The sequence below is a fragment of the Trachurus trachurus genome (assembly GCF_905171665.1).
Source record: "Trachurus trachurus genome assembly, chromosome: 7".
NCBI lineage: Eukaryota > Metazoa > Chordata > Actinopteri > Carangiformes > Carangidae > Trachurus > Trachurus trachurus.
This window is the reverse complement of record NC_139901.1, coordinates 5,801,005-5,820,332: the sequence shown is the minus strand read 5'-3', so window position 1 is coordinate 5,820,332 and position 19,328 is coordinate 5,801,005. Positions and strand designations below refer to the sequence as shown.

At 42.6% G+C, this 19,328-nt stretch overlaps 1 protein-coding gene across 1 annotated transcript in view; it reads left to right on the top strand.

Annotated features, from left to right (window-relative positions):
• The window catches only part of lama5 (laminin, alpha 5), a gene marked incomplete at both ends in the record, with an annotated part of 117,108 nt that overhangs the window by 45,951 nt on the left and 51,829 nt on the right, over positions 1 to 19,328 (top strand). The window contains 9 exons of the mRNA XM_083975716.1: positions 8,457 to 8,572; positions 13,052 to 13,170; positions 13,254 to 13,344; positions 13,434 to 13,568; positions 15,575 to 15,637; positions 16,249 to 16,389; positions 16,908 to 17,045; positions 17,964 to 18,098; positions 18,629 to 18,763. Coding sequence (XP_083831842.1) covers positions 8,457 to 8,572; positions 13,052 to 13,170; positions 13,254 to 13,344; positions 13,434 to 13,568; positions 15,575 to 15,637; positions 16,249 to 16,389; positions 16,908 to 17,045; positions 17,964 to 18,098; positions 18,629 to 18,763 — 1,073 coding nt within the window. The remainder of the gene's footprint in view (positions 1 to 8,456; positions 8,573 to 13,051; positions 13,171 to 13,253; positions 13,345 to 13,433; positions 13,569 to 15,574; positions 15,638 to 16,248; positions 16,390 to 16,907; positions 17,046 to 17,963; positions 18,099 to 18,628; positions 18,764 to 19,328) is intronic.

Below are 19,328 nucleotides of genomic sequence, written 5' to 3'. Positions count from 1 at the left end.
TGCGATTAGCTCTGTTAATCATAATTTAGCAGAGCATGCATACAGCAGGATCAGACGGAGGAGGATGATGGGAAGAGGAAGAGTAGTGGTGGGTATTTTTCTCTGTGTGTTTATGCAATTTCATGGGAGAGAAACACCTGGACGTGGAGACATTTAATTGTAACTTTTATACAAATAAACGTCCTGTCCTTTATGTAGTTCCTGTTCTTTTTATTGTTGAGTCAAGAAAAACAAGATGGAGCTTGTTTTAATTCATGTGCAGGGACTGTGCTGCATGTGTGGGAGAACCTCCAGGTAGGTGGAGGTGTCGCCTGGAAAGTGGAAGTAGGATGTGTGTGATTATTTTAATGTATGTGTGAATGTGTTTGGTTGCAACTCTGTGTTTGTGGATATGAGAACATAAGCAGGTGTGTGTGTGTGTGTGTGTGTGTGTGTGTGTGTGTGTGTGTGTGTGTGTGTGTGTGTGTGTGTGTGTGTGTGTGTGTGTGTGTGTGTGTGTGTGTGTGTGTGTGTGCGCGCCAAGGTTTATAGCACCTGAAGTGGTGGAATTACAATAAGCCATCATTACTCTGTCAAATCCCCCATGAGGCACACACAGTCACAGACATAGACACAGACACAAAGACACACACACACACACAGCCACGAGTAATCATAAATCCGCCTATTTTGTGTCTTGTTCTATGTACATGTTCGCACACACACAAACACATACACACACACTTGTACAGGCTTGCTGGTGATGTTGTAGTTTCCATGTTGTAAATGGTAAATGGTAAATGGTCTTGTATTTATATAGCGCTTTTCCATCTTAACGATACCCAAAGCGCTTTACAGTACATCACATTCACCCATTCACGCACACATTCACACACTGATGGTGGTAGCTGCCATGCAAGGCGCCAACCACGACCCATCAGGAGCAAGGTGGGTAAGGTGTCTTGCCCAAGGACACTACGGCAGCAACCGGGACAGAGCGGGATTCGAACCGCCAACCCTCTGATCATTGGACGACCCGCTCTACCACCTGAGCCACTGCCGGTGGCTCAGGTGGTAGGTAGGTGGTTGTGTTTTTTTTCATAACTGTAAAGTAAAGGATTTTAGAGGGGGGAGGAGGGGGGGGGGGGGGGGGAGTGGTGTGGGACCGTCAGACAGTATGATGCAGAGTGGAGGGGAACATGTTCACCACTGTGACCACAAAGCCCCACAGGGGGCTCTGTATCTGTATCTGTATTTCATTTATTTCATTTCATTTATTTATTTAAAAAGGACAGTGTGCAGTTGCATTAGTTATTGAAAACAATAAAAAGATGGCTGCACCAGATTTAGCGGAGCCGCTAATTTCCATCTGTAGTCCTGTAACATAACAACATACATACATACATACATAACAACATGACGGTTTTAAAAGCCTACCTGAAATGCGCTAAGAGGCATTAGTGGTTAAAGGAATAAAGTGTTAGAGTGCAAATAAAAATTAATCAAAAACAAGAGTTTTACATAAAGTGCTGAGTGTTCAAGTGCATAGGATGTCGATAAAGTGCTTATGATCAGTGCAATTTAGTTGCGGAGGAGAAGAGAGGACCAAAGTCGAGCTCCACAGGGATGGAGCTACCCACAAGGGTAGCCCCATCCCTAGAGGTACCCACCTAGGTAACCTAGTGCAGTTCCAGTGTTGATGCTACTGCATTTCCGGGTTGTGTTGGATGCCCGGTAGGGATGAGGCTACCCACAAGGGTAGTCTCATCCCTACAGGTACCCACTGGTATCCTATGCACAAAGGTCCTTGACTCAATGCTGGCATGACTGCTGGCTCTGAATCCAGTTTCTAACCTTATGAGTGAAACAAAGGTAATCTGTGGTGTTTTTAAGGTGCTCGGGGAGTTTATTCCAATCTCTGATAGTTTTACAGGAAAATGCTGATTGGGAGAAGGCAGTTTTTCTTTTTGGAACACTGCAGTCCCCCTGGGATGCCGATCTTAGCCGTATCTGTATCTGGACAGCCTAATGTGTGCGATGGCCCTAAAAACTCCAGTAACTGTGGGGCACCGTGTGGCGCAGTGGGTTGAGCAGGCACCCCATATGCAGAGCCTATAGTCCTCACTACTCAGCCCTGGTTTGAATCCCGCATCAGGTGGCCCTTTACTACCTGTCATTCCCCCTCTCTCTGCCTCCCCATTTCCTGTCTCTCTTATCTAGGCTGTCAAATAAAAAAATGCACAAAAAGTATACTTAAAAAAAACTCCAATACCGACAGGCCTAATCTACTGTTGCTTTGGAAAGTGTGACTATATATAATCTATAATGAAATATCTGCGCAGTGTTTCTCTGGTTGAATAGTAGTCAGTTATATTTTCATGTTTTTATTTACTCTTAAAGGGGAACTATGCAAGTCTGGTCGCTTTTCCAGTGTTTTGCTAACCCTCCTTCTGGCCATGTGCTTTCGTTTTCAGCAAAGCCGGTGAGAAAGCAATCCATGGAGCGGTGGATAACGTTATTTATCATATACGCGTTACGATGTGTATTTCTGTGTAGACTTACCTGTCATAAACAACATATAATGAGTTATGGGGGTGCTTTTGTGTTGCGGTGCCGCAGAGACGAGAGCTGGGACACCGGGTCGAAGGCTCTGATCTTACAAGGTTGGTTTTCAGCCAAGAGATGCTAGGTGGAAGGCAGAGAGCCTCCATTCTCCCTGTAACAACAAGTCATTTATTTAACCATCACAATTACTCTGAAGCTGTTTAATTAAGGTAAAAATGTAGGTAAAAATCTTGCATTGTCCTTTTTAATAGTTATCAATTAAATCAATTCGTCATATACATTAGAAGTACAATGTACAGTCTGCATTTTGCCAGACACCTTCTCAGTCCTCAGAAAAAAACTAAGAAATCATAAATAAAGAAAATAATTCCCAATTGTAAAAATAAACTATATATAAACGTTGCAATAAAACAACAAATAGCCATGACATTTCATTTTCTAAGTGCTATTGTTTAGTATTGTGACAAACTGGAATGAATGAGGACAGAGGATGATACAGACTCACATTAACTTGGGATCCGCAACTTCAACAAACCTAAATCTAACCTTTTTCATTAGAAACACAGTTCACTTTTGCAACATAAGTAATTGGACTGCTCAGATCTCTTCATCATAATGGACTCTGTGTTCCTTGGTATTACAGTACCTGACCTGAAAACTGTCATTACAATATTAGCCGTGCAGCTGCAGATGGAAGCGTTCAGTCACCTGCCTTTAAACACAGACCTGCAGTCCGCACACCTGCTGGATGGAATAACACTGAGCAGAGTCCCAGGGCTGATGATGTCGAGTGTTCAGACGAGGCACGAGCTCCACATTCCTCCTCCCTGACACAAACCAGACACTGTATCTCCAAACTCTTGATGAGGTCAGGAGGGATTTATTTGAATTCCTCATCCCGTGTTCCCATCCATCAAACACCTGCGTGCATGAAACCCGTTGGTGTTCAGATGTAATACAGCTCTAACGCTAACTGTATGACTGAAGCTATATCATTTTCAACCCTTTTGTACATACAAACCAGACGGGAACAGACTGATCTACGTTCCTCTGACTGTTTAAAACACCAGGATTCCCTCTAAATCACTCATCACCACTGACTGTTGACAAAGCAGGAGATGTATTTAAAGAGCCCATAAAGAGTTTGAAAGGATTCACCTCAGAGTGAAGGCTTTTTTCATTGAGGTTAATCATTCTTTTATTTATCCAGATGAGTCACAAATGAAGCACTGCCCTGTCTCCTGAAGCTCCGTTAAAGGTGAAATCCAGCCAAGTCTTTAATTCTTTTTTTTCTCCTGCAGGCTCCCACAGCCTTCACCACCGTGTTATCTTGCAGGGAAATATTTTTGGATTGTAGCTAATGGTGAACAGAGGGAGAGCAGGTTGAAACATCAACATCTAATAACAAGCATCCTCCCATCTTCCTCTCCCTCCCTCTTTAGTTTTCTGTTCAGAAACACTACAGTAAATCAAGCCGTCAGGAACTCTGTACCTTTGTGATGTCACAACCAAGCAGTCAGTACCTTCAGCCCTTTAAGCCCAGCCCACCTGGACCCATCACCCAACTTTGTAGTCTCTAATCTGTTGTATTTTTTAAGATCGATCAGAAAACAGTGAGCCAATCAGAAGAGAGGCTCAGAGCTTCCTTTCCTCTGATTGGTTCACTGTTGTTATTAGAGGTCCAGAGAGAAGCCTTAGAGAGAGGTATAACTACATTGTCATGGTTATTGGCTCCTAAAACTACAAATATACTGTATATATTTTATGGATCAACACAGTAAAACTAAAAAACACTTTTAAAGATGCAACAACATCACAGAAATAATGAAACTCATTATAATTCAATACGTTTTCAGTGCCCATAACACACACACACACACACACACACACACACACACACACACACACACACACACACACACACACACACACACACACACACACACACACACACACACACACACACACACACACACACTTTCTCCACCACTTCTCCTCCTCCTGTTTTACAGTTATTGCCCCAACACCTTTGTGACACACATAACTGAAGTCTGTTCCTCACCCCACCCGCATCCCCGGATTTATAGCTGCACACACACACACTCAGTTATACTTGAATTGCACACACACACACACACACTGGCTGTGCTAATGGTTAACCCAGATGTAGCATCAGCTCTCTTAGCTGTGATCCTGAACTGCAGGTGATGCAGAAAGTGAAGCCAAATGGTCCCAAACAGAACCGACTCTCAGCCGATCAGTCACACGGAAACAACACGACGTCTGAACATGATGTTCCAACATTTGTCTAACTAGGCAGAAAATGTGCTAAAATACTCTGTTTGCTGACGTTCTACTCCCTTTTCTACTGTCAGACTTGGTCAGACTTTATATTTATCTATATATAATCTATAGCCTATGGTTGATCAGGTAGAATCATCAGACTGCAATAATCATATTGTATCTGTGCTCATGTTTTATTACTATGTGCCTGTCATAAACATGATCTACCCATACACCTCAGCTTACATTTTCTTTAAACTCCATATAATTAACACGACATCTCCAATATAAACACGTTCAGTGTGTATGCATAAGGGCATACACAGCACCTTGCAGACATAACTCATATAAGTGGATGATTTATTTTTGAGAGACAAGTTACAATGTATTTAATTACTGAAATCCTGAAATCCCTCCAATCCCACAAAAGGGAGAGAAGCCAGACTCCAGAGATGATCCACATCCAGGAGGTACAGTGTTTTTAAATTGGACTGTACACTGTGTGGGTTAGGCTACTCATCATCAGCATGCAGACACACACTGTTAAACTGCCATACATTATCATGGCAGCATAAACACTTGCTACAGTGTAAACATGTCCCTCAGCTCGCACACAAAGAGGTTAACGCACACAGAATGTGTGAAATCTGAACCGTACAATTAGAGTCATTAAAATTCCTCAATCTGTTTTTGACTTGGTTGAATTACGCATAATTGTGCTGTGGGAGATATTTTGTCAGTCAAAGACATTACACAACAAACTGCTCTGTGTATGGATTTGTCAGCAGTTCAGCTGCAGCAACAGCAAAAACAACAAGAGTTTGCCTCCTTAGCGAACTCATCATCTGAACTGTGATCAGTTTGTGCTTAACAAGCATTTGCGTGTAAGATGAGAGGAATACGATGTGTCATGTCTGGGAGAGGGTCCTCTGCATGAGTGTGTAAAAATGTGTTTGTGAGAGTTGCATGCAAGCACATGATGTGAAAGTATGCACATGTCTCCTCTCCATAATTTGGGGCCTGTAGAGATATTATAAACACACCCAGTCCTCCACATCTGTCTGCTCCAAACCGTGACACACACATACACACAGAGAGAGAGAACGAGAGAGAGAGAGAGAGAGAGAGAGAGGATGTGATATTGAGCTGAATTTTAAAAGATTCCTGCTTTAGTTATAATACACACCTGCCAGAATGTGTATGGTTGAACTCTGCTCTGTATAGTGTCTGCCAGATAGACTACAGACTTTTTTCTTTTTTTTTTAACCTCACACGAAATAACATCTGCCTGTTTAAACAATCTTTTCCTACATACATTAAAGCTATAATGTTCTGTTCCCAACCTGGGATCTGAGCTTTCAGGGGGGTCCACAGAACTCTGTCTGTTCTGAGATTGTGAAGTTTTTAAAATTATTTGTGCATATTACAGTAAAATTTAAAGATCCTAATAACACAACCAACTGTATAATAAAAAATATAAGAACCAGTCAAGACCGTGGCTGCACCTGGAGATGCCTATGTCGGGCTACGTGCTAACCCACACAAGCTAACAGTGCCAACACTGGTCCCAAGCAAACGTTTGCTCCTTCGTCAACAACATGGAGGTGAAGCCCAACTAAATGCGACCATATCGCGGAAAGCCAGATTACATTGGGTCGCTTCACCTTCAGCCACATTCAGCTTCTAATGATTATCCTTCGCCTGCCAGTGCTTCTTACTTGCTGTGTATGAACTATCTTTTAGTGTTATGCCCCTCTCTTGTGCCCCACAGCACATTCTGATTGTTGATTATTTATATGCGCACACTGATATGTAAAAGTAAAAGTGACAAATATGGGACCTTTAAAGATGTCACTCAGCTGCTGTAAAGTGGACAAACAATAGCCTACTTACTGTAAGTGTAAAACAATTACTGATTTTGGCCAAATGGAAAAATTGAATTCAGCTGAATAGTCCTGTGAGCAACAAATAGTTTCAATCTGCTTCAGTCAGGAAGCTGCTGGTGACTGAAACCAGGAAGTAGTGAATTTTGGATGGAAACGCTCCATTGAAAATCACTTCCTAAAATACTCGTGCACAGCTGATCGCCAGGGACGACAGAGATTCATGAAGGAGCGTGTGAATTAAGTTGAGTGTGTGTATGTGTGTGTGAGAGAGAGAGAGAAAGAGAGAGAGGGCAAGCTTGACTGCATGAATGGATCGGATAGTGAAGGTGAAAGCTGAAAACACAATCAGCCTGTGGAAACACAATACACAGACATTTTATCAGCACACAACACACCTCCCCACAGGAGAGCAGCCTCCACAGTCATCAGACTTATTTAAGTGGTTACAATATTTGAAACGTATTGTAATGAACCACATGATATCAAGCTCTGTGACCTGCATTGAATTGACACACAACCCCCCACTCCAACAGCTTGAACTGGTCTTTGTAGACAAAACCCAGACTGAATGTGCATCTGTCTCAAAAAGGCTTTCATGAGTTTTTCTGATTTGAAAACCGCACTTTGCCCATGTTATTTATTGGTGATCAGGCTGTTGATAATCTCAAGTGAATAATCTTTAAAGTATATTTTTATGAAAAAAAAAAAGCAAAAATATGAAAATGGTTTATTGGTTTATTTACAAAATAACAATTCATATCTATATTTTATGCAAGAAAAGAGAGGGAGGACAAAGTCAGAGTTTAAAGGTCCCATATACTATAATGGAAGATGTCCATTTGTTCTTTAAAAGAGAAGAAGCTCTATAGATTGTATATTTATACTATGAAAGTATCAAGAACTCCTTCCACACAGAAATGTACCTGGTCTGTATACAGAAACTACGCATTAAAATGAGCCATTACAACTTCTGTAACTTTGTGATGTCACAACACCTCAGTCAGCCTCAAACCTGTTGTTACCCCAGAGAGAAGCTGAGAGGAGATGGAAAACTACGCTGAGATGGTTTTTTGATCCAAATACAGTATATCTTCTCATGGATCAACATTTAATTGTAAAACAACATGAAATAATACGCATTGAAACACAGCGAGTGTCATCTGCTTCAGTCAACTTCAGTTACAGGTTGAATCATGTGACCTTTTCTTGGAAAAGGATCGGAGTTAAATTATCTGTAAAAGGACGAGAGTACCCCCCCACTCTCTCGTGACTCCAGTCGTCTTTGTTTGTCTGTGTCTGAGCAGTGAAGAGGACGTGGACGGACGAGAGAACAGTGTTAAGAAGGTTTCTCTACCTCCGTGCTGTGTCTTGGCCTCACACTGCAGGCCGCAGGTTCACACACTAATCCGATTAAAGGCCCCGGTGAAGCAGTCAGCTGCTGCCGATGGAGGACAGAGATTAACCCTTTCAGTGTTAGGGGTCTATTTCCACTTTACTCCATACTCCACGTTCTTTCTTTCTTTGTCCTTTCTTCAGGCTAAGGGGGGAAATGTGAACTTTGGAGACAAGTTCAAATGATGTTTTACCCAAAACACAGTGGGCTGAGATAGGGACATACCACAGTCTTTTGTCTGTCTGTCTGCCCCTGTGTGTCTGCACAGATGTGTGTGTGTCTGTTGACTGTGTTTGGTGTCGTCTCTGTATCGTCTCTCATCTCTCATACCGTGTTTTTTTTGTTTACAGGTTACAGTGCGACTGTCAGCACAACACCTGTGGCGTCTCTTGTGACCAGTGCTGCCCTGGATACAAACAGTTACCATGGAAACCAGCCACAACCTACAGCGCCAACGAGTGTGAACGTGAGTTGTAAACCTGATGCTATACATATGACCTACACGAGCTTATATAGCAGTACTCGTGCTTCACACACACACACACACACACACACACACACACACACACACACACACACACACTCAGAGTTGAAGTCACTGATCCGTGCAGAGGAATGTGTTTTCTTTCATGTGGCGGTTGGTTCCACTGTAATGAAATGAAGCTGCAGAGACTAATGTATAATGGTCGGTTGAATCATCACCTTGGTTTGAGTGGAAAAAAAGTGTTTGATTTCATCATCTTTATTTTCTCCGATTATTCTTTTGAGTCGGCCGGGTGAACGTGTGTTATCGGTTTTATTTGCATGTGAGAGTCGCCTGTTATCAAAGCTGCAGTTATATTTAACAAGGGACAACACGTGTGTCACAATTGCAAGAGGGTCAGTAAAGGTCAACGCGATATGAAACCAAAGCTCAGACAGACGCACGTTTGGTCGCCAGGTTGTTGTCAGTATTTAATTTGTAAAGCTGTGGTGGATTAATCACACTGTTCACACTGAATTCCATCACCCATATGCAACATGGATTAGATTGTTTGATTGATTTTCACACACGCACACATCATCATAAGAAATCTTACAAACATACTGACACAGTGACTGGGTGTGTAAAAAAAAAAAGGAAGCTACTTAAAGCTCAGTACAGTAGGGGGCCCAATTTCTCACAGATACAGACACACAAACACAACAGACATTAGATAACAACAACTTACTGTAGGACAGGCACACAATAGACATTCCCAGCATTCAGGCGCAACTTTGTGTGTGAGGAAAAAAACAACAGGTAAAGGGATAGTTCAACATTTTGGCAAATTGGCCCATTGCCATAATCCCTATAGTCATAGCAGTAGGTTTGTTACCTTTAATTATCGGTGCAGGCTATTTTTAGAACGGCAGAGCAGAGCCACGAGCTGCTCAGAGCTACACTACGGAAGCTAATGGGATTTCTTTGTTTCCCTCATCAAACTCATCAAATACACAATCCAACAACTCCAAAACGCTCTGGTGGACAAGTTGTGACCTGCACATTCACCACGCTATGAGATAATAACGAAACGTTACGAGACAGAGTTGTTTTAGAGGTAAATTCAGAGACTGCTTGCTGAAAAACTGCCCCCGACGGGAACGCGCGTCAGCGGTTTTGCATGAATTTACCTCTAAAACGACTCCGTCTCGCAACGTTCCGTTATTATCTCATAGCTCATGTTGAACTATCCTTTTATAGGGCAATGTCGATTAAAGGAAACACAGCAGTGGAACACCGAGTCACCAATCCACATACATGACTTGTTCAATTAAACATACATTGACAGTGTTTCTTTAGGTTTTTCTTAAAGATTGAATTGTGCCGTGACATTTTTAGAGCATCATCGAGCTCGTTCCAAATCTGCGGTCCTCTACACACGACACTGAAACTGGTGCATTTTAGCTTTCGCCTTTTTCCTGTGATAAGGTGTTTGTTTCTGGTGTTGTAGGTGTGTGGATGTAAACAGATTGGAATAATGTCACGTAATATACGTATGATTGAGTTTGTGCACATTGTTTGAATGTGAAAACTTTATGATCTGGACTGCGCAAATTTGAGCTACAGCATCACATCCTGAGGGATGACATCATGCTCAGCCTGTGGAAACTAAACGGGAGACTTTTGTTTTCTACGACTTCGCTGCTGCAATGCTGCGCTTTGATTTGTAGCATCCCTTTTTTTAACTCATATGAATCCATCAGTTTTTCGACAATTGCAGCATTAATCTTCTCATTAATAAGACTCAGTTTCATACATATCTGGGCCACTTAAGACAGAGAGAGGGCACAGAAGCATCATGGGAGCTGTAGTCAAACGCCTTAGAGTAATGACGGAGAGTTTGTAAAAGAAAACCTCTGAGAAAATCTCTAACCTGGTGCTCTCGCTCTATCTCTCGGTGCCCCTATGTCTCTGGTGTCTCCAGATTCTTCTTGTTTATCTTACAAGAAAAAAAAAAAAAAAGGGGCAGCGTGGCTCAGGTCTGAGAAAAACAGCCAGTCTATCAGACCGGAGTCAGAGCTGCAGGATAAGGAGCGCTGGTTTATTCAGCTGGCACCTCTCAGGCGCTGAGGTGCAGATAAGAAGAGTGAAAAAAGTCCAACTGAGTCAGAGAGGCTGGTCTGGGATCTGTGCATCACCAGAGCAGCGTCGTCCTGTTTGGACAGCGTGGAGGTTAAATGGTCCGACTCCGTCAGACTCATGTTTCTCTACTCAGGTCATCATCAGCATCAACATGTTCTTTGTTTTCTTCTGCCACTTCTACTTGTATTTCTTTGAACCACTTCTTCATCTTCTGCAATACTTACTTATCTACTACTTATTTTACTTTTTCTACAACTTCTTCCTCTACTACAACTTCTTCTCTTATTCTTTTTCTACTACATCTATTAGCTCTACTTCTACTCCTACTTATTCTTCTCATTCTACTTCTACTTCTTCTTCAATACTAATTCTTTGTATTTGCCAGGAGTTAAGTTCGTCCTTCCTGTAATGAACATTTGAACATCTGCTTTCATAGAAAAAAAGCTAATGACACGTGAAGTGAAGCTGATTATATGTTGAAACAGAGGAGAAACCAGATGCTCCTCAGCAAAAAAAAAGAAAAGAAAAAAAACACAGTTGTAGGATTCACTGCAACGTAATATCACACATTATGTCACATTCTAAACACAGTTTTATATTTCATAGCGTTAGTTCATAAAAAGGCTTTTATGTCCAAGACATGTTGTTTTCTTAACCGTTTGAACAGGAACCTTCTAATAATAGCTCTCATCATGTCACAACAAGCACATGGATGAATAAACCTGAAAGATGTGGCAGGCAGCAGGTTTTTAAAATAGACCAAAGCGTCTGATAACTGACTTTCATCATGTGATGATGATGATGTGTCTGGTTGTGTTACAGTAATAACAGCTTCTCTCGTTTTTTGATAAAGTTAGAAACATAGAAACATGACCCTCAGTGCAGTAAACTGTATAATCTCACACCAGAAGTGACTGATCTCGTCTGAAGATGTTTTACAAAGTCCTCTGGTCTTTGAACGCATCTGTCTGCTGCTGTGTGTGAAGAACTAACGGCTCGCTGTGTTTCTTGTCGTCTTTTCTTCCTCCTGCTTCTTGTCTTGTGGCTCGCTGCAGATTTGACCTCCCAGGTGAATGTTTATGAATGTGAGAGACATGTGTGTGTGTGTGTGTGTGTGTGTGTGTGTGTGTGTGTGTGTGTGTGTGTGTGTGTGTGTGTGTGTGTGTGTGTGTGTGTGTGTGTGTGTGTGTGTGTGCGCTTTGAGCATCTGTGTTGTTTCTTTTCTTTTTTTTATCCACCTGCTCAGATTGGTTGTTTATTTCATGATGTCATTCACAATTTGCTTTGATTGTCCTTTGATTACTACTTTTATCTACTAGCATTTTGAATAAAAAACAAATACAGACATTTTACAGAGAATTAAAAAAAAAAAACATTTGTGAAAATCAACATTAAGTCCTAAAAATGTGAATGATATATAAATTTAATATGAACTAAGTGCAAAATGTGACCTTTGTCATTAAAATGCTGTCAGTGGTCTAAAAATGGAGATTATCTCAAATGTTAGTCACTTTAAAGGGATAGTTCAACATTTTGGCAAATTGGCCCAATGCCATAATCCCAATAGTCAGGAGGAGTAGGTTCATTACCTTTATTTGGTGGTGCAAGCTATTTTTAGAACAGCGGAGCAGAGCCGCGAGCTGCTCAGAGCTACGCTACGGAGGCTCATGGGATTTCTTGGTTTCCATCATCAAACTCATCAAATACACAATCCAACAACTCCAAAACGCTCTGGTGGACAAGTTGTGACCTGCACATTCACCACGCTATGAGATAATAACGGAACGTTACGAGACAGAGTTGTTTCAGAGGTAAATTCATGCAAAACCGCTGATGTGCGTTCCCGCCGGGCGCAGTTTTTCATCAAGCAGTCTCTGAATTTACCTCTAAAACAACTCCGTCTCGTAACGTTCCGTTATTATCTCATAGCGTGGTGAATGTGCAGGTCACAACTTGTCCACCAGAGTGTTTTGGAGTTGTTGGATTGTGTATTTGATGAGTTTGATGATGGAAACCAAGAAATCCCATGAGCCTCCGTATAGCGTAGCTCTGAGCAGCTCTCGGCTCTGCTCTGCCGTTCTAAAAATAGCTTGCACCGACAATTAAAGGTAACGAACGAACGAGGGATTATGGCAATGGGCCAATTTGTCAGAATGTTGAACTATCCCTTTAAGCCTTTTCTGGAACTGACCTCAACATAAGTTCAGCTCATTGTCAGCTAGTTGTGAGTTTTTTGTGTTTTGTCTCATCTACAGAAAAGAAAAAGATTCTTTCAGATATTTTAAATCCAACTCCCTGACCTTGAGTCTGTTTTACATTGAGACTGTGTTTGTGTTGCAGCTTGTAACTGTCACCGTCACTCGTTCGACTGTTACTACGACCCCGAGGTGGAGCAGAGGAGAGGCAGCGTCGACGTGCACGGACACCACAGAGGAGGCGGAGTCTGCCTCAACTGTCAGGTAACTAGTTAAACCGACCCAAGGTTTGTTGCTGTTTCCCGGTCACGATGCTGCGGTAACTTACTGACATTTCCGCTCCTCAGCATCACACCACCGGAGTCAACTGTGAGCGCTGCATCCCCACCTACTACAAGTCACCCGACCACCCCCTCGAATCCCCGCTGGCCTGCTCGCGTGAGTAAAAGACACGTACGGACAAGACGCAGAACTGTGAGCAGAGACAAAGTATCCACCTTTCTCCCCCTCTCTCCGCCTCCCTGCAGCCTGCGACTGTCAGTCAGAGTTTACAGATGGAACCTGTGAGGATCTGACCGGTCGCTGCTTCTGCAAACCGAACTACAGCGGAGAGAACTGTGACGCCTGCGCCAGCGGCTTCATCAACTTCCCCGCCTGTTACCGTGAGTTAGACTGACAGAAACAGCTCCGAGGATATGGACACCACTTTATAATGCTCTCTAGAGTTCTCATTAGTTTTAAGAAATACTAGGTGTGTTCCAGGGTGTTAGCGCCGGGTCAAAGCCACAACACATTGAGGGACACCATACTAAGTTCAATGACATTTATTTAGACCAGGGGTCTCCAGCCTTTTTTCCTCTAAGAGCTACTTTTACAAAATGAAAATGGCCGAGAGCGACTCATGTTTTGTAACATTAATTGTTAATTAATTTGAACACAAACCGTGTTTCTCACTCTTCATGAAAATAGTATGTTTTTAGTAGTGCTGGGCCGTTAATGGCGTTAACGTGCTGCGTTAACGCCAGACTCTTATCGCGAGATAAGAAAATTATCGCCGTTAATCTATTCTCAAAGTTGGCTGGGAGCTGGGTCAACATGCACCTTGTGCAAAGCAGCTGTTTGTTTTTCATTAAGGGGGGCTCACTCTCTCACACGTTGAAAACCCCTGGGTTAGAGCCTATTATGTTATATATAAAAATATGAATTTATCAGTATCGGCAATGAGAAGCAGGGAATTATGGGTTATCGGTAGAAATGTTTCATATCGTGCATCACTTGAATGCCTTCATCAGAATTCAAATGAGCCATTTTAATCTAGATTAATCTAGATTAATCTAGATTAACTCCAAGATTGCAGTGAGATTAATCTAGATTTAAAAAATGAATCTATGCCCAGCACTAGTTTTTAGCCTCTATCATCCTGATAACTGAAATTATTACTTTCAGGTATTGTCCCTCCTCTATTAAATATGAAAGGAAGCTGAAAATCATAGGTCTGTTCTGTTGATACAAGTCAGAGGTCCTGAAATGTGTTTCTCTTCTATAATGCACATTCTACATCTGGGGGCTGAGCTACGTGGAACAGTAGGGGAGAAACAGCTGGACAGGGAACCGGGATTTGACACAACACCGACAAACAGAGCCGGGTCGCATGTCGCTGTAGGAGAATGATCCAAGTTTTCAAATTTGAACACAAGAACACGAACAACAGCTGGGATCCTGGGCCAGGGAGTTGGGGGAGAGCGAGGGCGGGGGAAGAACCCACTTATACAGGCCGAGCCCACAGCATCATGCAGGTCCCCTCAATCAGGCCTCAGGAAACTGCACCTTAAACACAGGGACAGAGCAGACACACAAGCAAAACAATAAAAAAGAAATACAATGACGCATAACACAGGGGGGAAAAAAGAGGTAAGGAAGAAAAGCGGGAAGGAAAGAAGAAAAAAAAGGAAAAAAGAAAAGGGAGGAGAAAAAATTTAAGAGAGAGGAAGGAAAAAAATCTAATAGCACTAGAGCTTTGACTGTGAACCCTATAGGGAAACACAAATGCATTATGTGTATGTAGGATCAACTTTTGAGTATGTGTGTTGTGTGTGTGTGTGTGTGTGTGTGTGTGTGTGTGTGTGTGTGTGTGTGTGTGTGTGTGTGTGTGTGTGTGTGTGTGTGTGTGTGTGTGTGTGTGTGTGTGTGTGTTCTGGGTGTGTTGGGGGGAGGGTTTTGGAAGTGGAGGGGGGAAGAGCGCAGGTTCTTTTTCCATGTAAGAAAATAAGTAATCAACCTTCAAGAAAACAGTAAGTAACAATAAGAAGTGGAGATTAGGTGGAACATATTTATTACTACCACTTCTTCTTTTTATTTGTCAGTGTCTGCCTGATGGTTATTGTTATTAGGAATATCATTCTCATACTCATTTAAACCAGCACCTCTCTGTATCCATTTAGCTGCCTCAAACCCTGAAGTTTATGTTGCTCTATGATAAAATGTGTTTGTATATTACCCCGCCACTGACGTGCTGAACTATGAAATGATTCATGTATTGAAGGAAGTACTATTGGCACTCGCTCAATAGAATAAAAACATTTAAGAAAAAAAGAAAAAGGAGCTGCTTTAGCTTCGATTCCAATCAGTTGTTTTCTGTCCTCTGATCTGATTTCTCTCTCTCCACCAGCCATCCCCACCTACCCCACCAACAACAACAACGGCGAGGCCAAGCCGGCCGGAGAGATCATCAGTAAGACCTGACACTGAGTCTCTCTGTACATGTCCTAATGCATGTGTGTGTTGAGCTCTGATCTCTGCAGGGAGTTTACAGTTCATCTTATCAGTCAGTTTGTTAGAAGGAAACAGTTCACAGTCCATGAATGAAAATCACAAAAGCAACATTAATCAGTGACGGGAATAACGGCATTATAAAAAAAATGGCGTTGCTAGCTGCGCAACTTTTTTTTTTACAGCAATGAGTAATCAAAAAAGTTACTTACTGTATAACGGCGTTACCATTATTGACAATAAAATGCGCCGTTACTTGACTGAAGAAGTCCCATCACAAAATAATACACACGTTAAAGTGTACGTTAAAATTAAGTGTACGTTAAAGTGTACGACGTGGAGCTTTCCTGTGTGGAGGAATACTGAATGAGTTGGTTAGTTCCAGATAAACGTAAGGTTAGGGTTATGGTTAGGGGGTTAGGGGGGCGAGTTCAAGTATATATTTGAGCATTTTATATTTAAAAAAAGTACTTTTCCTGGTAATTAGTTACTTTTATAATCACACAGGGAGTTTTCTAGTTTGCGTTTCATAAAATGAACTCTTCAGACTGAGTGTGTGACGTCTCTCTGCAGACTGTGAGTGCAGTGCAGCTGGGACCGTGGACAACTCGTGCAGGCCGGACCCCCGGACTCGAACCTGCGTCTGTAAGCCAGGCTTCACTGGCGACCACTGTGACACCTGCGCTCCAGGTTTCTATGGACTCAACTGTCAAGGTGAGAGATGGAGAGATGAGTGGACAAAGCACCAGAGCAATGACTAATGATGATCACTGTATTAATGTATTTACTTCACTGTTGTTATATTGCATCATTTCCTGCTAAGGGTTACAGTAGGGTCAGCTGCTACTGAGTCGTCTCCTTGACACTTGGAGCTGCTACACTATAAAAAATGTCCAGTTTGTTCGAATACAGAATTTACAGCTATTTTAGTGTGAAAGATTGTCGATTATTTATTTGACATGTGAACACACACAAATACAAATACACAAATTCCAGGCGCCAAAGATTCCAGGCGCTTTATTTGTCACTTTGTTTATTTATGCTGTTAGTTTGCCACCCAGGAGTGACCCACACACACACACACACACACACACACACACACACACACACACACACACACACACACACACACACACACACACACATTCCACATAGACGTGTTAGTTGCTGTAAATAGTTTCAGTCAGTGCGGCTGTTAACATGTGTGTTTGTTTGTGTGTGTGTCCATCCAGCCTGTCAGTGCTCGGGTCCTGGCTGTCTGGAGGGGTCATGTGACTTGGTGACTGGTCACAGTGTGTGTCGGAGTGGTTTCCAGGGTTACCAGTGCGAACAGTGTGCACCAGGCTACTTCAACTATCCACTCTGCCAGTGTGAGTCAGCTGTGGCTGTGACCAACCACACGACCACTTCCAGTTGTTCTAACCCTTAACCCAATGTGGTAAATAGTGTCATAAGGATCTGGTTCCTCTGTCCTTATACTTGCATCACTTAAAGGGATAGTTCAGCATTTTGGCAAAATGGCCCATTGCCATAATGCTTGTAGTCACAGTAGTAGGTTCATTCCCTCTAATTATCGGTGCAAGTTGTTTTGAGATCAGCGGGGCAGAGACGTGAGCTGCTCAGTGAACACAATGAAGGTGAATGGTACAGGTCCCCTGTCCCTCATCAAACTCATCAAATACACAATCCAACAGCTCCAAAACGCTCTTGTTGAGAAGTTGTGACCTGCACATTCACCACGCTATGAGATAATCATGTAACATTACGAGACAGAGTTGTTTTCGAGGAAAATGCAGCCGGAACTACATTCCAGACACGACTGCTGGGCGGAGTGATTTCAAAAGCGCAAGTAGTTCTGAGTATTTCCTTCATGTGTCGTAATATTACATAATTATACATTTTTTCATAGTGTGGCGAATGTGCAGGTCACAACTTGTCCACAAGAGTGTTTTGGAGTTGTTGGATTGTGTATTTGATGAGTTTGAAGAAGGACAGGGGACCTGTACCATTCACCTCCATTGTGTTCCCTGATCAGCTCACGTCTCTGCCCCGCTGATCTCAAAACAACATGCACCGATAATTAAAGGTTGTGAACCTACTGCTATGACTATAGGGATTATGGCGATAGGTGAATTTGCCAAAATGTTGAACTATCCCTTTAATATAGATATTGGAATGTAAAACTGCATCAGCTGTGGTTGAGGATTTCTTTCATCCATCCCTAGTGTCAAGATAATCAAGAATGCTTAATGTGTAAGTCAAATCTAACTCTCTCTCTCTCCCTGCAGTATGTGGCTGCAGTTCAGTTGGCTCTCTACCTGAGGTTTGCGATGTCTCTGGTCAGTGCCTGTGCAAACCAGAGTTTCAGGGACCTCGATGTGAACAGTGCAGATCTGGATTCCATTCCTACCCCAACTGTCAAGGTACACACACACACACACACACACACACACACACACACACACACACACAGAAACTTGCAGAGAAAGTGATATTTCATGCATCTGTTCCTGCTGATCCCCACGTACTGTAATGAAAAGCGAAACTCCAATATCCTGGTGGAATGCCCACATGTGGACTCACGTGGCCAGACACACATGTTAACAGTTAACTTAACACACCTGCTTATGAAGTGTTATATTGCCTTGTTAAGTTTTATGATTGTTAAAGTCTCTTCAGAATGAATGAATGCAGAGCACTAGATTCTCCTGTAGTGTGTTTCCTGACCACACCGAGTCAATATTCTGACGCCGAGTCTGAACGGCACAGTTTATGAAAAGTGTAATAATAACACGGCCTGGATCATTAGTCTGTTGGCACCGCACAGCGAGGAGTCAAACTAAACACAGATGCTTCAAGCGATCCGAACTTCCTCCACTTCCGATCAGAAAACAGTGCGCTGCCTCAGAGTGTCGTCGGTGACGAGTCGTCTGTGTCTTGTTGTTGTTGTCAGTGTGCTCCTGTGATCCTCGCACCGCGATCGACTCCAGCTGCAGCGCCTCGGGTCACTGCCACTGCCGGCCCAACTACAGCGGAGCGTCATGTGACCAGTGTGCTCCTGGTTACTATGGTTACCCGAGCTGCACACGTAAGTCCTGCTGACCCTGTTGTGTCTCAAAAAGCCAAACTGTGTGAAGAGAATAATGGATAGATACACACTGCTTTTAATACTTGAGCAGAGGTGGGAAGTAACTAAGTACATTTAGTGGGGCCAGTATTTGACGATGTCCCATAGGGATAGTTCAACATTTTGGCAAATTGGCCCATTGCCATAATCCCTTAATTTTTAGGAGTAGGTTCGTTACCTTTAATTGTCGGTGCAAGCTATTCTTAGAATGGTGGAGCAGAGCTGCGAGCTGCTCAGAGCTACGCTATGGAGGCTAATGGGATTTCTTGGTTTCACTCATCAAACTCATCAAATACACGATCCAACAACTCCAAAATGCTCTTGTGGACAAGTTGTGACCTGCACATTCACCACGCTATGAGATAATAACGGAACGTTATGAGACAGAGTTGTTTTCGAGGCAAATGCAGAGACAGCTTGCCGAAAAACTGCCTCCAACGGGAATGCGCATCAGCGGTTTTGCATGAATTTACCTTGAAAACAAAAATAGCTTACACCAACAAAAGGTAACGAACCTGGTACTCCT